Source organism: Euleptes europaea, chromosome 1 (assembly GCF_029931775.1).
Source record: "Euleptes europaea isolate rEulEur1 chromosome 1, rEulEur1.hap1, whole genome shotgun sequence".
In the NCBI taxonomy this organism is placed as follows: Eukaryota; Metazoa; Chordata; class Lepidosauria; order Squamata; family Sphaerodactylidae; genus Euleptes; species Euleptes europaea.
This window is the reverse complement of record NC_079312.1, coordinates 177426207-177442593: the sequence shown is the minus strand read 5'-3', so window position 1 is coordinate 177442593 and position 16387 is coordinate 177426207. Positions and strand designations below refer to the sequence as shown.

Here is a 16387-nt window from a genome sequence, read left to right as displayed (position 1 = left end):
GGGACCTTCTGCATGCCAAGCAGATGCTCTACCACTGAACCACGGCCCCTCTCCATGGCTCTCCAGGGTCTCAGGCTGAGGTCTTTCACATCACCCACTTGCCTAGTCCCTTTAATTGGAGGTGCCGGGGATTGAACCTGGGACCTTCTGCATGCCAAGCAGATGCGCTACCACTGAGCCACAGCCCCAGTACCAGGTTCTTCCAAAAAGCAGGGGGGGTGGGAAACCTTGGTGACCCTGGAGGGGTTTGTGACCTTGCAGGTGAGGTTCCTCAATCCACCAGAAAGTTGTGAGCCATACGTTGAAGCCTGGTGTGTGAGATGAAGTAATGGTTTGGCTTTGTATAAGCCATGTATTTTTGTTTGTTTTGGAAGGCTATTTTGCTGTTTTCTTTCTCTTTTCCATTCCAAAGTACAGCATAGCAACACACCATAACCAAAACAGCCTCAAAAAAGAAACAGCGATCAACACATGAAGCTGCCTTATACTGAATCAGACCCTTGACCCATCAAAGTCAGTATTGTCTACGCAGACCAGCAGCGGCTCTCCAGGGTCTCAGGTAGAGGTCTTTCACATCACCTACTTACTTGCCTGGTCCCTTTAACTGGAGATGCCAGGGATTGAACCTGGGACCTTCAGCCTGCCAAGCAGATGCTCTACCACAGAGCTATGGCGTTTCCCTTACTGAATTAGACCCTTTCGTCCATTAAAGTCAGTATTGTCTACTCGGAATGGCAGCGGCTCTCCAGGGTCTCAGGCAGGGGTCTTTCACATCACCTACTTGCCTGGTCCCTTTAACTGGAGATGCCAGGGATTGAACCTGGGACCTTCTGCACAGTCCTTAAACCGCAGCCCCTAAAATTTGCCCTCGCCAATTAAAATGGGTCCCGCCTGATCAATCAGGACAAGCGTCAGACCGATCCATCAACTAAATCCATTACAATCTTGCAGCCCTTCCCCTAATTAATAACAAAGTCCATCCGTTTCTCAACACTCTTGTGCGCACACAAATAGGTTTTAAATGTTTTATTTAAGCAAGGAAGGAGATGTATCGCAAATGGATGAAAGAAGGAGTATAAACTGAATCTACGTAACAGTCGTCAGTCAGAACACCTGCAGAAAAATAGACCAGGTATAATAATAATAAAACAATAGAATAGTATCTAGGGCAGGGGTGTAAAACATGCAGCCCCGGAGGCTGGATCCGGCCCCGTGAGAGTTCTTATCCGGCCCGCAAGCCAGCCGAGGCAGCCACCCCCCACGCCACTCTCGATCTGGGCTGGCGAGGCATGGCCCGGCCCGACTAAGTACCATTTATGTCATATCCGGTCCTCGTAACAAATTAGTTCGACGGCTAGGGTTGCCAGCCTCCAGGTACTCAACAGAAGCAATCTCTGTGGCTTATAATTGCTATAAATATGAAAATACACCAATGATACCAATATAAATGAAATATTGTATTAGTCTTTTGTTCCTTCACAAAGACACATAATAGCATATAAATCAAAGTATTTTTGATCTTATACTGCCTAATCTGTTCCTTATAATCTTCCAAATCTATTTCCATTTGATTGATCTTCTGTAAAAAAATATCAGCCTCAATATTTCTCTCAAGCTCTTTCTTTTCTCTTTCCATCTCCTCTTTAATTTTTTCATTCTCATCATTAGCCTTTTCAATGATGAGCAGCATAAGATCACTAGAGCACTTATTCAGAATCTCAATCCATCTCCCCCTGAAAGTAAAGGGATCTGAAAAAAAGAAGAAAGAAATTAAAGAAGAAGAACAGAGGGATACACTTTATTTATGGACTATTATTTTGTACTGATGAAAAATAGTATGAAACAGGACATTTACCGGAAGCCTGTCTATATCTGGTCCTAAATACTTTGATTTATATGCTATTATGTGTCTTTGTGAAGAAACAGAAGACTAATACAATGTTTCATTTATATTGGTATCATTGGTGTATTTTCATATTTATAGCAATTATAAGCCATAGAGGTTGCTTCTGTTGAACAGCCTCCAGGTACTAGCTGGAGATCTCCTGCTATCATAACTGGCCTCCAGCCGATAGAGATCAGGTCCCCTGGAGAAAATGGCCACTTTGGCCATTGGACTCTATGGCCTTGAAGTCCCTCCCCTCCCCAAACCCCACCCTCCTCAGGCTCCACCCCAAAACCCTCCCACCGGTGGCGAAGAGGGACCCTATCGACAGCCCCGATCTAGTGTTTTATCCCTTTCCCAGAACTTAGTAAATTGAGCAGACTTTAAAAAAAAAACAATCCACAGGTTATCTAATGTCTCGGACGTAAAGCTTAGCAAATTTCTACCATTCTTCATTCTCTGTCGGTGACCATTTGAAATAGAAAAGCCTTTTGTATCACACCACTGGCTAGCAGCTCGGATTTCTGTTGATTCCAGATTAGTTCATAGGCAGGTTCCTCCCCACCCCGACATAATCTAATACCCCAATAAAACAAATAACATAAGTTGAATGTAAGCATGTGTTATTTATATGATTTGAGTAAGACTTTTTGAAGAAGAAGAAGAGTTGGTTTTCATATGCCGACTTTCTTTACCACTTATGAAAGAACCAAACCGGCTTACAATCACCTGCCCTTCCTCTCCCCACAACAGGCACCTTGTGAGGTAGGCAGGGCTGAGCGAGTGTGACTAGCCCAAGGTCACCCAGCTGGCTTCATGCATTTGAGTGGGGAAACCAACCTGGTTCTCCAGATCAGAGTCCGCCGCTCATGCGTCGGAGTGGGGAATCAAACCCGGTTCTCCAGATTAGAGTCCGCCGCTCATGCGTTGGAGTGGGGAATCAAACCCGGTTCTCCAGATTAGAGTCCGCCGCTCATGCGTTGGAGTGGGGAATCAAACCCGGTTCTCTAGATTAGAGTCCGCCGCTCATGCGTTGGAGTGGGGAATCAAACCCGGCTCTCCAGATCAGAGTCCCCCGCTCTAAACCTCTGCACCACACAGGTTCAGAATATAATAACATATCCACCAAATATATCCACACTTCCACCAAATGTGCATTCATGCAAAAAATCCTGCTTTAGGGAAAGCACATCGCGGTTGGGTTTTTTTAAAACCTGACTTCTTTCATCAAGTGGAAGGTCCCAGCCCTACTTTAGACCAATTCTGTCTTTAACGTCTTCACGGAAAAGCTGCTGGATCCTCTGCAAAAAGCTCACCAAAGTAGCTTTTGGAATCTCAGACTTTGCCACTCTCCCACCGATGCATGTGCATCCTCTCTCTGCCCTTCCCCTTCTTCTTCTATGCCATCATTACAAGTCTGCTTCCTGCTGCATCCGTCACCATGGAGACCTAATGAGTCATTTAGGAATTAGAGAGGATGGTGGCAGGTGAGGTGCACGATGGGATTGGTTTAGAGTAGCCTGCAATAAAACAGACGTTTTCGGCTTCTAATACCGACTTCGATGGGCCAAGAGTCTGATTCAGTATAAGGCAGCTTCACGGTTTCTGCAGGGAGGGTACAGGGGGCTCTTGCCCCCAACCCCCAAATTTGTGGTATAAAGACTGTAAACAGTCAGGTAATCTGCAGTTATAATAAAAAGACCTTGCCCCCTCCCAATTATCGATGGAGGCCCTTGCCCCTGCTAACCCCAGCCCCAAGTCTCTCTAAAGCTGCCTGCAAACAGCCGCACATGGGGTTGCCAGGTCCTTCTTTCCAACTGGTGGGAGGTTTTGGGGGCGGAGTCTGAGGAGGGTGGGGTTTGGGGAGGGGAGGGACTTCAAGGCCATAGAGTCCAATTGCGAAAGGGGCCATTTTTCCCCCCAGGGGAACTGATCTCTGTCGGCTGGAGATCAGTTGTAACAGTAGCAGATCTCCAGCAAGTACCTGGAGGTTGGCAACCCTAGCCACTAGGATTGCCAGGTCCCTCTCCGCCACTGGTGGGAGGTTTTTGGGGCAGAGTCTGAGGAAATTTGGGGAAGGGAGGGACTTCAACGCCCTAGAGTCCAATTGCCAAAGTGGCCATTTGCCCCCGGGGAACTGATCTCTATCAGCTGGAGATCAGTTGTAATAGCAGGAGGTCTCCAGCTAGTACCTGGAGGTTGGCAACCCTAGGAGATCTCCAGCTAGTACCTGGAAGTTGGCAACCCTAGGAGATCTCCAGCTAGTACCTGGAGGCTGGCAAGCCTAGGTGATCTCCAGCTAGTACTGGGAGGTTGGCAACCCTAGGAGATCTCCAGCTAGTACCTGGAGGCTGGCAAGCCTAGGAGATCTCCAGCTAGTACTGGGAGGTTGGCAACCCTAGGAGATCTCCAGCTAGTACCTGGAGGCTGGCAACCATAGGAGATCTCCAGCTTGTCCCTGGAGTTTGGTAACCATAGGAGATCTCCAGCTTGTCCCTGGAGGTTGGCAACCCTAGGAGATCTCCAGCTTGTTCCTGGAGGTTGGCAACCCTAGGAGATCTCCAACTAATACCTGGAGGTTGGCAACCCACACCACCCCTGCTCTCCTTGCCAAACCTGAGCTTCCTTCCTGCTGTCTGAACCCCTCCACCCCCCTTCCAGCCTACAGCAATTAGGGGAGAGAGCAGATGCTGAGCTTTTCCGGCCTGTTTCCAATTCAACCTTCTTAATGGCCCTTTAGAAATCTGTAAGTAATCCCGGCCCAGCCTGGCACTCTGGGAGGTATCGCCCATCCCGCTCGCCCCAGGAGACTGGCTCTCACACTCTCCTAAGTGGGATGAATTACTTATGGTTGCATCCATTACCTTGGATGCGGCTGCTACGGTTCTCGCTCTCCTATACGGCTTCGCGCTCTGGCTCGCTCTCCCCCCTCCTTGCTCACCTTAATGCTCAGACGCACCCGCCTCTGGTGTGCAGTCAGCTCTTTATGCATCCCACGGGAATGCAGAAGTTATTATACCAAGAGCCGTTGGCCGGTGGTGGGATGCAGCTGCTTTGGAAATACTGGAGGTCTGATCCAGCAGTCAGCCTCTGAATACCAGCGCCAGGAGGCAACATTGGGGGAAGGCCTTGGCCTCTACGCCCTGCTGTTGGCCCTCCAGAGGAACTGGTTGGCCACCGTAAGACGGGACGCTGGACTAGGTGGACCACTGGTCTGATCCAGCAGGGCTCTCTTATGAAGGCCTCGGTCTCTGTGCCCTGTGGTTGGACCTCCAGAGGAACTGGCTGTCCACTGTGCGAGACAGGACGCTGGACTAGATGGACCCTCACTGGTCTGATCCGGCAGGGCTCTTCTGATATTCTTATGAAGTCCTCAGCCTCTGTGCCCTGTTGTGGGACCTCTAGAGGAACTGGCTGGACACTGTGCGAGACAGGACGCTGGACTAGATGGACCACTGGTCTGATCCAGCAGGGCTCTTCTGATGTTCTTATGAAGGCCTCAGCCTCTGTGCCCTGCTGTTGACCCTCCAGAGGAATTGGTTGGCCACTATATGAGATGGGATGCTGGACTAGATGGACCACTGGTCTGATCCAGCGGGGCTCTTCTGATGTTCTTATGAAGGCCTCAACCTCTGTGCCCTGCTGTTGACCCTCCAGAGGAATTGGTTGGCCACTATATGAGATGGGATGCTGGACTGGAAGGACCCTCACTGGTCTGATCCGTCAGGGCTCTTCTTATGTTCTTATCAGGGGAAGAGAAAAAGGAGGAGAGAAACCTCTGATAGGAGACAGAGAAAAGAACGTGCAAAGCAACAGAGGTTACAAGGTGTTTATCGAATCACTTGTAGCTGCTCCAAAGTTTTACAAAACAGTAGCAACAACAAAGGTTCAATTAAATTGCAAAACACCTATTACAGTATACAAATAATGAGCAAACGCAAAAAAGCAAAAGTGTTGATAATATAACGTCAAACCACAACAGTGACCGGTTTGCCGGCTAGGGTCCCGTTCAGGCAAAACGAACGTGTCCAGGGCAACAACATCGTCGGTCCTTCCCATTATTTGCCAGCCTTGAGATGCAGTCACCTCTGGAGCACGTACAATCCACAATAGCAATAGGGGAGTGGTACCCAAAGCACATCTACACAGAGCAAATACCACTATTCAACTGGATGTGCTAAATGATATCATTTCAAAAAGGTGATTTATAATTTCACATGTGGATTTATATAATATTCAAAAAACCTACGTTATACGTTGATATCTGAACACAGAAAGCTCTACACACCAATGCAAAGTATCCAAATGTTGAAAGAGGCTGGTGCCCGAAGAACGTGGTCTGTCAATTTAAACAGAATTATCTGCTTGGTCACAAGGAGTAAAATCAGAGAGACTTAAAGAAGCGGTGAAGATTTCCCTGTAATCTGCAATATAACAAGCTACAGACTTCTGATGAAGCTGATTGTGAAACAAGGATAAAGTCGCGAAACCAGCGTGGTGTCGTGGTTAAGAGCGGTGGTTTGGAGCGGTGGACTCTGATCTGGAGCACTGGGTTTGATTCCCCACTCCTCCACGTGAGCGGCGGAGGCTAATCTGGCGAACTGGATTTGTTTCCCCACTCCTCCACACAAAGCCCGCTGGGTGACCTTGGGCTAGTCACACTCTCTCAGCCCCTCCTACCTCACATGGTGTCTCTTGTGGGCAAGGGAAGGGAAGGTGATTGTAAGCTGGTTGGATTCTGCCTCCTCCTCCTCCTCCTCCTCCTCCTTCTTCTATTTTGCATGTGTGTATAGCTTTCAATGTCTGCATACTTTGCATTGGTGTAGAGCTTTCAGAGTTAGATACAAAAGTATAACGTAAGTTTTTTTAATATTATAAATCCATATGTGAAATTATAAATCACCTTTTTGAAATTATATCATTCATCCCATCCAGCTGAATCCAGTTATAAATCCATATGTGAAACTATAAATCACCTTTTTGAAATTATATCCTTCATCACATCCAGTCGAATTGTGGTATTGGTTCCGTATATCCGTGCCTCTGGAGCACGGGCAGCTGTTTTCCGACCAGGCACGGAGATGCAAGCAGCATCTCGGGTGGAACAGCTGACGTCCCTGCAGAAGTTTGATAGAGATAAATAACTCTTCCGAGCGGAACCTCTCCGGCCCATTCCCTAGGCGGGAGAGGGTAAGGAAAGCAAGCCCGGCCCAGCGCCGAGCCAGGGCGGTGGGAGCGGCCGCTGCTTGCGATATGGTATTTGTTTCCCTCCCCAGCTATCAAGCTGAGCGCCCATCAGGATGTTATGACGACAGATGAGTCGGAGCCTGGGCCCAGTCCGGAATGAACGGAGCGTGAAAGACAGACGGCGAAGAGCCCGGTGCCAGCCTGCAAGCGTGGACTGCTCGAGGCAGAAGAGCGCGGTGGAGGAGTCAGGGGAGAACCTGTGTCCGTTGCCAGGGCCGTGCACAGGTAAATTGGGGCATTTGGGGGAAAGGGGCTTCTTTAGAGGCCCCGGGGCTCTTGCTTTCTCAAACCCCTTCCCCATCTTTATTCTGCATCCTGGCGTTTGCCTGCCAGATTCTCTGTCTTTATCCTGGCAGCTGTTTCTCTGGAGGTTTGTGCATTTGCATCTCTGTATTTATGCGCTAGAAAAGACAGTCATGCTAGGAAAAGTCGAGGGCAGCAGGAAAAGAGGAAGACCCAACAAGAGATGGATGGACTCAATAAAGGAAGCCACAGCCCTCAATTTGCAAGACCTGAGCAAGGCTGTCAAAGATAGGACGTTTTGGAGGACTTTCATTCATAGGGTCGCCATGAGTCAGAAGCGACTTGACGGCCCTTAACACACACACACACACACACACACATTTATGCGCTGCAGTGTACACTGAGATGTAGCCGTGTATGCACTCCTCCCCTTTTTTATTTTGGGGGTGGGGGGCAGAGGATGTCTTGTGGGATGTTTTTAAGAGCTGTGTACGGTTTCAGCTTTATCTAGGGCTACCCCAAGTTGTGGGTGGGGCACTGAGGCAGAAAATCCCAATAGCTCCCTCTTCCCCTGATCTGTGCCCCCCCTGGAAAAAAAATTCCCTCTATCAGTCATCCATATGTGAACACATACATGAACACACGAAGCTGCCTTCTACTGAATCAGACCGTCGGTCCATCGAAGTCAGTATTGTCCGCTCAGACCGGCAGCGGCTCTCCAGGGTCTCAGGCAGAGGTCTTTCACGTCACCTCCTTGCCTAGTCCCTTTAACTGGAGATGCCGGGGGTCGAACCTGGGACCTTCTGCATGCCAAGCAGATGCTCTACCATTGAGCCCCGGCTAGGGTTGCCAGGTCCCTCTTTGCAACCAGCAGGAGATTTTTGGGGTGGCGCCTGAGGAGGGCGGTTTCAGAACTTAAGATCTTAGAAGTTTTGTTTACTAAATGTTTAGGGTTGCCAACTTCCAGGTAGTAGCTGGAGATCTCCTGCTATTACGACTGATCTCCAGCCGATAGAGATCAGTTCACCTGGAGAAAAGGGCCGCTTTGGCCATTGGACTCTGGCCTTGAAGTCACTCCCCTCCCCAAACCCCACCCTCCTCAGGCTCCGCCCCGAAACCTCCCACTGGTGGCGAAGAGGGACCTGGCAACCCTAGGTTAACAGGACCTGGGGCAAGACATGAGGTCTTTGCAATGTGAGAATTGGCTGTGTAATAGCCAACCGTTTATAGGGTTGCCAGGTCCCCCTTCGCCACCAGCGAGAGGTGTTTGGGGAGGAGCCTGAGGAGGGCAGGGTTTGAGGAGGGGAGGGACTTCAACGCCATAGGGTCCAATGGCCAACGCGGCCATTTTCTCCAGGGGAACTGATCTCTATCGGCTGGAGATCAGTTGTAATAGCAGGAGATCTCCAGCTAGTGCCTGGAGGTTGGCAACCGTAACCATTTAGTAAACAAAACTTCTAAGATCTTAAGTTCTGAAACTGCCGTCCTGCTACTCCTCTAGCTATTGAGGTCAAAGAAGAAAGGAAGGAAGGAAGGAAGGAAGGAAGGAAGGAAGGAAGGAAGGAAGGAAGGAAGGAAGGAAGGAAGGAAGGAAGAAAGAAAGAAAGAAAGAAAGAAAGAAAGAAAGAAAGAAAGAAAGAAAGAAAGAAAGAAAGAAAGAAAGAAAGAAAGCTGGCTGTCTGCTCCCCTCCCCTGCTTCAGCCCATTTAAACCATCTCGATCCCCTTACCCAGGCGCCCACGCTCCCTCCCACCTCCCACCCTTTTGTTCCTGCTGTTTTGCCTTCCCCTGTTATTCTAGCCTCAGTGGGGTGGGAGGTTAATGGGCCTGTTGCTTCCTGTTCCCCCCTCCCAGGGCTTTGAACTGGCAGGGTTGGTCGGGAGGACGGGGAAAGCTCAGGAAACCACAACCCAGCAGCCGCCTCACCTTGAAGCCCCTGGCTGCTTTCATCTCTGCACCGGCCCAGCTCTTGGCTGCGTGCCTACCACCTGATCGCTAACTAGGGTTGCCAACCTCCAGGTAACGGGGGAGACACCACTGTACTAGTATCAAGAGATTGGGAAATCAGTACAGGAGCGAAAAATACTTAAGTGCAAAAACTATTTATATGCTACCGTGTCTAATACAATACGCACTCATAAATACACAAAATGAACCGTTCATACAGTTATATCAAATAGAGCCTAGAGATGGGTCTGTATATTTGATATCTGTATGAATGGTTCATTTTGTGTATTTATGAGTGCGTATTGTATTAGACACTGTAGCATATAAATATTTTGCACTTAAGTATTTTTCGCTCCTGTACTGATTTCCCAACCTCCAGGTAACTGCAGAAGATCGCCTGCTGTTACAAGTGATCTCCAGCCGATGGAGATCAGTTCACCTGGAGAAAATGGATGCTTTGGCCATAGGACTCTATGGCATTGATGTCCCTCCCCTCCCCAAACCCCACCCTCCTCAGGCTCCGCCCCAAATACCTCCGAAGAGGGACCTGGCCAACCCTATCTCTAACCCAAATTACACTGAAATCCATGCCATACGGTTATCATTGACTTTGACAAAATTCAACAGGCTTAGTTCCAAATGTTTTGCAGCTGGCTTATAGCATTTGGCCTGCCTAGTAAACATGGGGATGTGATGTCACCCCATGGGTCAGTAATAGGGTTGCCAACCTCCAGGTATTAGCTGGAGATCTCCAGCTATTATAACTGATCTCCAGCTGATAGAGAGAAGTTCACCTGGAGAAAAATGGCCACTTTGGCAATTGGACTCTATGGCATTGAAGTCCCTCCCCTCCCCAATCCCCGCCCTCCTCAGGCTCTGCCCCCAAAATCTCCAGGTATTTCCCAACCCAGAGCTGGCAACCCTTCCCACCTACCTCAAAGTAGGGTTGCTGACCTCCAGGTCCACAACTCCAAACCACTGCTCTTAACCACTACACCATGCTGGCTCTCAGTCATCTTTTCCATAATGCTGTGAGATAGGTCACTATATGAGTATCCCTGCATTTGCTTTTTTAGCCTTTTCCTCTTTTCGGGGCAGCTTTCTCTCACTCAAGAAGCCTAGAAGTTCCATTCAGGTCATCCTCTTCCCCCTGTATTATTACATATTGTCAGTATTGGGAGCCAGCGTGGTGTAGTGGTTAAGAGCGGTGGTTTGGAGCGGTGGACTCTGATCTGGAGAGCTGGGTTGGTTTCCCCACTCCTCCACACGAAGCCAGCCGGGTGACCTTGGGCAAGTCACAGCTCTGTTAGAGCTCTCTCAGCCCCACCTGCCTCCCAGGGTGTCTGTGGTGGGGAGGGGAAAGGAAGGTTGTCTGTCAGCCGGTTTGAGCCTCCCTTAAGTGGTAGAGAAAGTCGGCATATAATAGATTGGATAAATAAGATGCTGGAACTGACGGAGATGGCGAAACTTACAGCTTTGATAAATCAGAACGATAATGTACAATTTCTGGGGGAATGGGTGGAGAATTTATTGTGAAAATCAATTTTTGATGAAACCATTTAAAGGATATTCTTTGATTTAATCTCTCATATATACTCTCTATTACGATTACATATTAAGGTACAGAATGAATAACATTAGATAAGATAAGATAAATATATATTCATTAATTAATATGGGGATTACATAGCTCAATCAGCAAAAGTATATACACTTTATTTGTAGGTGGAAGAGAGTGAGGGGGAAGTCACTATATGTTTATTACAGATTACTTATTACTTTTTTTAACTTTTAGTGTTAAATGTTGATTTTTACATGGATGTATTAAATGAAGGAAAACAATAAAAAAAATTATATATATATAAAGAAAAGAAAGTCGGCATATAAAAACCAACTCTTCTTCTTCTACATGTTGTCACACCACAGCCCCAACGCTTGAAGGAACAGGCCGTGGATTCTGCTGGGCACCCTCTAACCTAGCGGTCACTCTGAGTCCATCCTCTCCACGTTTTCAGTCCCCAGATGTCTGCTGTCAACTCAGATGTACCTGGTGGGACTGATGGAAGAAATGCAGAATCCAGTAGGGGGGCGGCGGACTCCCCCAAAGTCGCTCCGGTCTCTGGTAAGAACTTTTGACTCCCTTCCTCGGCGTAGATTTTTCGAGATTCCAGGAAACCTAAAGGATTGTTCAGGCCCTGGGAATTCCCTTTGGCGCATGCGCGGGAAAAAACATTTTCCCTTGGTGATCCATTATGGCGAGCAATAATGGATCACCAAGCACCGTGTAAAGGGCCGTCAAGTCGTAGCCAACTAATGGCGACCCCAGCAAGGGGTTTTCAAGGCAAGGGAGAAGCAGAGGTGGTTTGCCCTTGCCTTCCTCTGCAGAGCCTTCCTTGGTGGTCTCCCTTCCAAGAACTGGCCTTGCTTAACTTCCCCAATCTGAGATTTACCACAGCGCCTTCCCTCCTGGGTGTTTCTTAGCCACAGGTAAATACATCTAAGGGATTTCAAGTGAAAGGTGACATCCTCAGAAGTCTCTTAAAAATCCCCGATCCATATGACTACCTAGTTTGGCGTTTGCATCCAACCTTTTTGCTTTCTCTGTAGCTGAGAATTTATTAGAGGGAGGGGAACTGTTGTGTTGTACTTGATGGGGAAATCCTGTGTATTTCCAAAGCTTGGATCAGACCCAGGCTCATCAAGTCCCAGACCCAGGCTCATCAAGTCCAGCCGTCTGTTCACACAGGGGCCAACCAGGTGCCTCTAGGAAGCCCACAAACAAGATGACTGCAGCAGCATTATCTTGCCTGTGTTCCACAGCACCGAACAGGCATGCTCCTCTGATCCTGGAGAGATTAGGTATGCATCATGACTAGTAGCCATGGATAGCCCCATCCTCCATAAGAACATCAGGAAAGCCCTGCTGGATCCGACCAAGGCCCATCAACTCCAGCCGTCTGTTCACACAGGGGCCAACCAGGTGCCTCTAGGAAGCCCACAAGCAAGACGACTGCAGCAGCACCATCCTGCCTGCGTTCCACAGCACTTTCGTCTTCTAATAACATCACTTATAATGCACACCAATACATAATGCAACATGTATAACAGTATGATAGCAGAATTATAACAACCCAGGTGTGTGTGTAGGGAGGTATTCCAATTTGACTCTGTTCCCAATGAGCGGCGGAGGCTAATTGGGTGAACTGGATTTGTTTCCCCACTCCTGCAAATGAAGCCAGCTGGGTGACCTTGGGCTAGTCACAACTCTGTTAGAGCTCTCTCAGCCCCACCTACCTCACAGGGTGTCTGTTGTGAGGAGGGGAAGGTGATTGTAAGCCGGTTTGATTCTTCCTTAAGTGGTAGAGAAACTCAGAATATAAAAACCTGTCCACCTGCACATTGCTTGGCTTCCTGGTTTATCATGGCTTTTCTTATGTTCTTATATGAAAACCAACTCTTCTTCTTCTTCTCCTTCTCCTCCTCCTCCTCACCAGTATACAATACAACATGTATAACAGGTTGATAGAAGAAATATAACAACCCAGGTGTGTGTTGGGGTGTATTCCAATTTGACTCTGAGCCCAATATATTCTGCAAAATTTATAAGACTAAAGAACTTTCTGCTTGTGGGATACTTTCTGCTTGTTCTTTTGCGGGATGTATTAGCCTTCCATACAGGGTGTGCATATAGGGTTTCCAGGCCCCTCTTCGCCACTGGCGGGAGGTTTTTGGGGCAGAGCCTGAGGAGGGTGGGGTTTGGGGAGGGTAGGGACTTCAATGCCATAGAGCCCAATTGCCAAAGCGACCATTTTCTCCAGGGGAACTGATCTTTATCGGCTGGAGATCAGTTGTAATCTCGGGAGATCTCCAGCTAATACCTGAAGGTTGGCAACCCTATGTGCATACCGGTATCAACCTTCTGCCTCATTTCCTTCCAGAGCTCCCTCGTCCCGCCAACCCTGGCATCGCCAGCCTCCCTTTCCAGCCTGGAAAAGTTGCCCTCCATCCTGTCTACACCAACGGCTTCGGGGGTCCCCTGGGCTCCGTGAGGCAGCAGCCACAGGGGCCGGGGAAGCAGCGCGTCAGCTCCACCGCTTCCATCGGCTCCAAAGGCAGCCGGAAGAGCTGCAAATCGACCGCTTCTCAGATCCAGGAGGTGGCAGGAGATGGTGAGTGTTTGTGTGCCAAGAGGGGCACAGGGCTGAGCCGGCTTGGGGCAGGAGGCAAGCGTCTGGGGGTCACAGAAGACAAATTGGCCATTCTGAGGAATGGTGAGCGCAGCCTCCAAGCAGGGTCAAGACAGAGGAGGAGTGGGAAACCGCACCTGCAGGTAGACTTTTAAAGAAGAGGGGCACAAGAAGTCTCATGAACACATATGAAGCTGCCTTCTACTGAATCAGAGCCTTGGTCCATCAAGGTCAGTATTGTCTACTCAGACTGGCAGCGGCTCTCCAGGGTCTCAGGCAAGGGTCTTTCCCATCACCCACTTGCCTGGTCCCTTTAACTGGAGACGCCGGGGATTGAACCTGGGACCTTCTGCATGTCAGGCAGATGCTCTACCATTGAGCCACGGCCCCTCCCCAACACATGAAGGTGCCTCCTACCGAATCAGACCCATGGTCCATCAAAATCAGTATTGTCTACTCAACTAGGTTCGATTCCCCACTCCGCCACATGAGCATCGGACTCTAATCTGGTGAACCGAGTTGGTCTCCCCATTCCTACACATGAAACCAGCTGGGTGACCTTGGGCTAATCATAGTTCTCTTAGAGCTCTCTCAGCCCCACCTATCTCATAGGGTGTCTGTTGTGGGGAGGGGGAGGGAAGGGGATTGTAAGCCAGCTTGATTCTTCCTTAAGTGGGAGAGAAAGTCGGCATATAAAAACCAACTCTCCTCCTCCTCCTCTTCCTGCTGCTCCTCCTCCTCCTTCTTCTGCTTCTCTTCCTCCTTTTTCTTCTGGGCATGGAGTAGGGGTCACTGGAGGTGTGGGGGGGTAGTTGTGAATTTCCTGCATTGTGCTAGACTAGATGACCCTGGGGGTCCCTTCCAACTCTATGATTCTTCTCTCCACTTTGAACGCATTGCGTCTGTCTTCACGCTCTCTTTCCTTTCCACAGATCTCTGTGCCACCCTCCTCTTGGCCTGCCTCTTCTGCCGGTTTTCTGACCTCCTGACTCTTCTTCCCGGGTGTTTCTGCTCCTGCCCTCCCCTGCAGTGCTGCAACTCGCTGCTTCTGGGGCTCTGCTCTGACCCCCGTTGCTGCTGCTGCTGCTGCTGCTGCTGTGGGACCGACGGGACTGTCGTGGAGTGTTGCTACCAGGCTGGCGACTGCATCGAACTGGCCTTAGAAATTTCGGAGCTGTGCTATCACTGACTAACCCCCAGGCTCTTAAGGACGTGCCGTACTAATTCTCATCTTCTTCTGGGATCTTTGTGGCTGGTAAGCAAACTTTGGACTGGCCTAGGCTGGCGTTTATGCGCTGTGGTCCAAGCACACTGAGAGCCAGCGTGGTGCAGTGGTTAAGAGCGGTGGTTTGGACCGGTGGACTCTGATCCGGAGCACTGGGTTCGATTCCCCACTTCTCCACATGAGCGGCAGAGGGCCGGAGGCTAATCTGGTGAAGTGGATTGGTTTCCCCGCTCCTCCACATGAAGCCAGCTGGGTGACCTTGGGCTAGTCACAGCTCTTTCAGCCCCACCTACCACACAGGGTGTTTGTTGTGGGGAGGGGAAGGGAAGGGGATTGTAAGCCAGTTTGATTCTTCTTTATGTGGTAGAGAAAGTCAGCAAATAAAAACCAACTCTTTTTCTTCTTCCTCTTCTTCTCTTTAACTGAAGGATATGGAGGAATGGGTCCCTCACTGAGTCCAGATCTGAGAAGTTCAACTTTTCTTCTTCTTCTTCTTCTTCTTCTTCTTCTTCTTCTTCTTCTTCTTCTTCTTCTTCTTCTTCTTCTTCTTCTTCTTCTTCTTCTTCTCCTCCTTTCTTCGCCTACTTCTTTCTTCTTCTTCTTTCTTCTTCTTCTTCTTCCTTCCACTCCTTTCTTCGCCTACTTCTTTCTTCTTCTTCTTCTGTGGCAAGATTCCCAGATTCTTTCCTCCCCGTCCCTAACCTTTTCCCTCTTTTTGCAGATTGCTGTGCCCACTGTGCCCTCGCCTGCCTCTTCTGCGAGTTCGTCTCCCTCTGCTCGCTCGCCCTGGACTGCTTGGGCTGCGGGGGATGCCTGAAGGTTTGCTGCAGTGGGGACGGCGGGGAATCCCTGGCGGAGTGTTGCTGCTGCGGGGAAGCCGGCGGAGGGAATTGCCCCTGCGGCTTTGGGTGTGGGATGCTGCAGGATTGCTGCGGTTCTTCTGACTGCCTGGAGATCTGCCTGGAGTGCTGTTCCATCTGCTTCCCGGCTTGAATTCTGGGGATTCGGCTGAAATAGGGCTGCCAACCTGCAGCTGGACATCTCCTGCTATTAAAATTGATCTCCGGACGATAGAGATCAGTTCCCCTGGAGAAAAAAGGCGCTTTGGCAATCGGACTCTGTGGCATTGAAGTCCCTCCCCTCCCCAAGCCCTGCCCTCTTCAAACTCTGCCCAAACACCTCCCGCCGGTGGCAAAGAGGGACCTGGCAACCCTACTTGCTACTATGGTTACAAACTGGCATGGAGAAAAAAATGTCCTGTTCCTTTAATGCAGGGGGTCCCCAAGATGCCGCCTGTGGGTGCTGTGGTGCCCGCCAACACCTTTCCTGGTGCCCGCCAAGTAGGCTTGCCAACCTCCAGGTGGTGGCTGGAGATCTCCCGCTATTACAACTGATCTCCAGCCGACAGAGATCAGTTCCCCTGGAGAAAATGGCTGCTTTGGCCATTGGACTCTAGGGCATTGAAGCCCCCTCCCCAACCCCCGCCCTCCTCAGGCTCCACCCCAAAAACCTCCCACCGGTGGCAAAGAGGGACTTGGAAACTCTTGTCTTAAAGGCCCAGATGCCCTCCCTGGTCCTAGACTCGACTGAACGTGCATGTGGTATGTCTGCTCTTTTAAGAATCCCCTCCTCATTACAAAGCATGGTAGTGGG

At 49.6% G+C, this 16387-nt stretch overlaps 1 protein-coding gene and 1 non-coding gene across 2 annotated transcripts; one reads left to right on the top strand and one right to left on the bottom strand.

Annotated features, from left to right (window-relative positions):
• Positions 1-11344: 11344 nt before the first annotated feature.
• LOC130478146 (myoD family inhibitor-like) lies at positions 11345-15727 on the top strand. Its single transcript, XM_056850279.1, has 3 exons — positions 11345-11444; positions 13261-13491; positions 15456-15727. The coding sequence occupies exons 1-3, from the start codon at positions 11345-11347 to the stop codon at positions 15725-15727; spliced, it is 603 nt and encodes a 200-aa protein (XP_056706257.1).
• TRNAV-GAC (transfer RNA valine (anticodon GAC)) lies at positions 13828-13899 on the bottom strand. Its single transcript has one exon. It is a non-coding gene; the product is annotated as a tRNA-Val (tRNA).
• Positions 15728-16387: the final 660 nt, after the last annotated feature.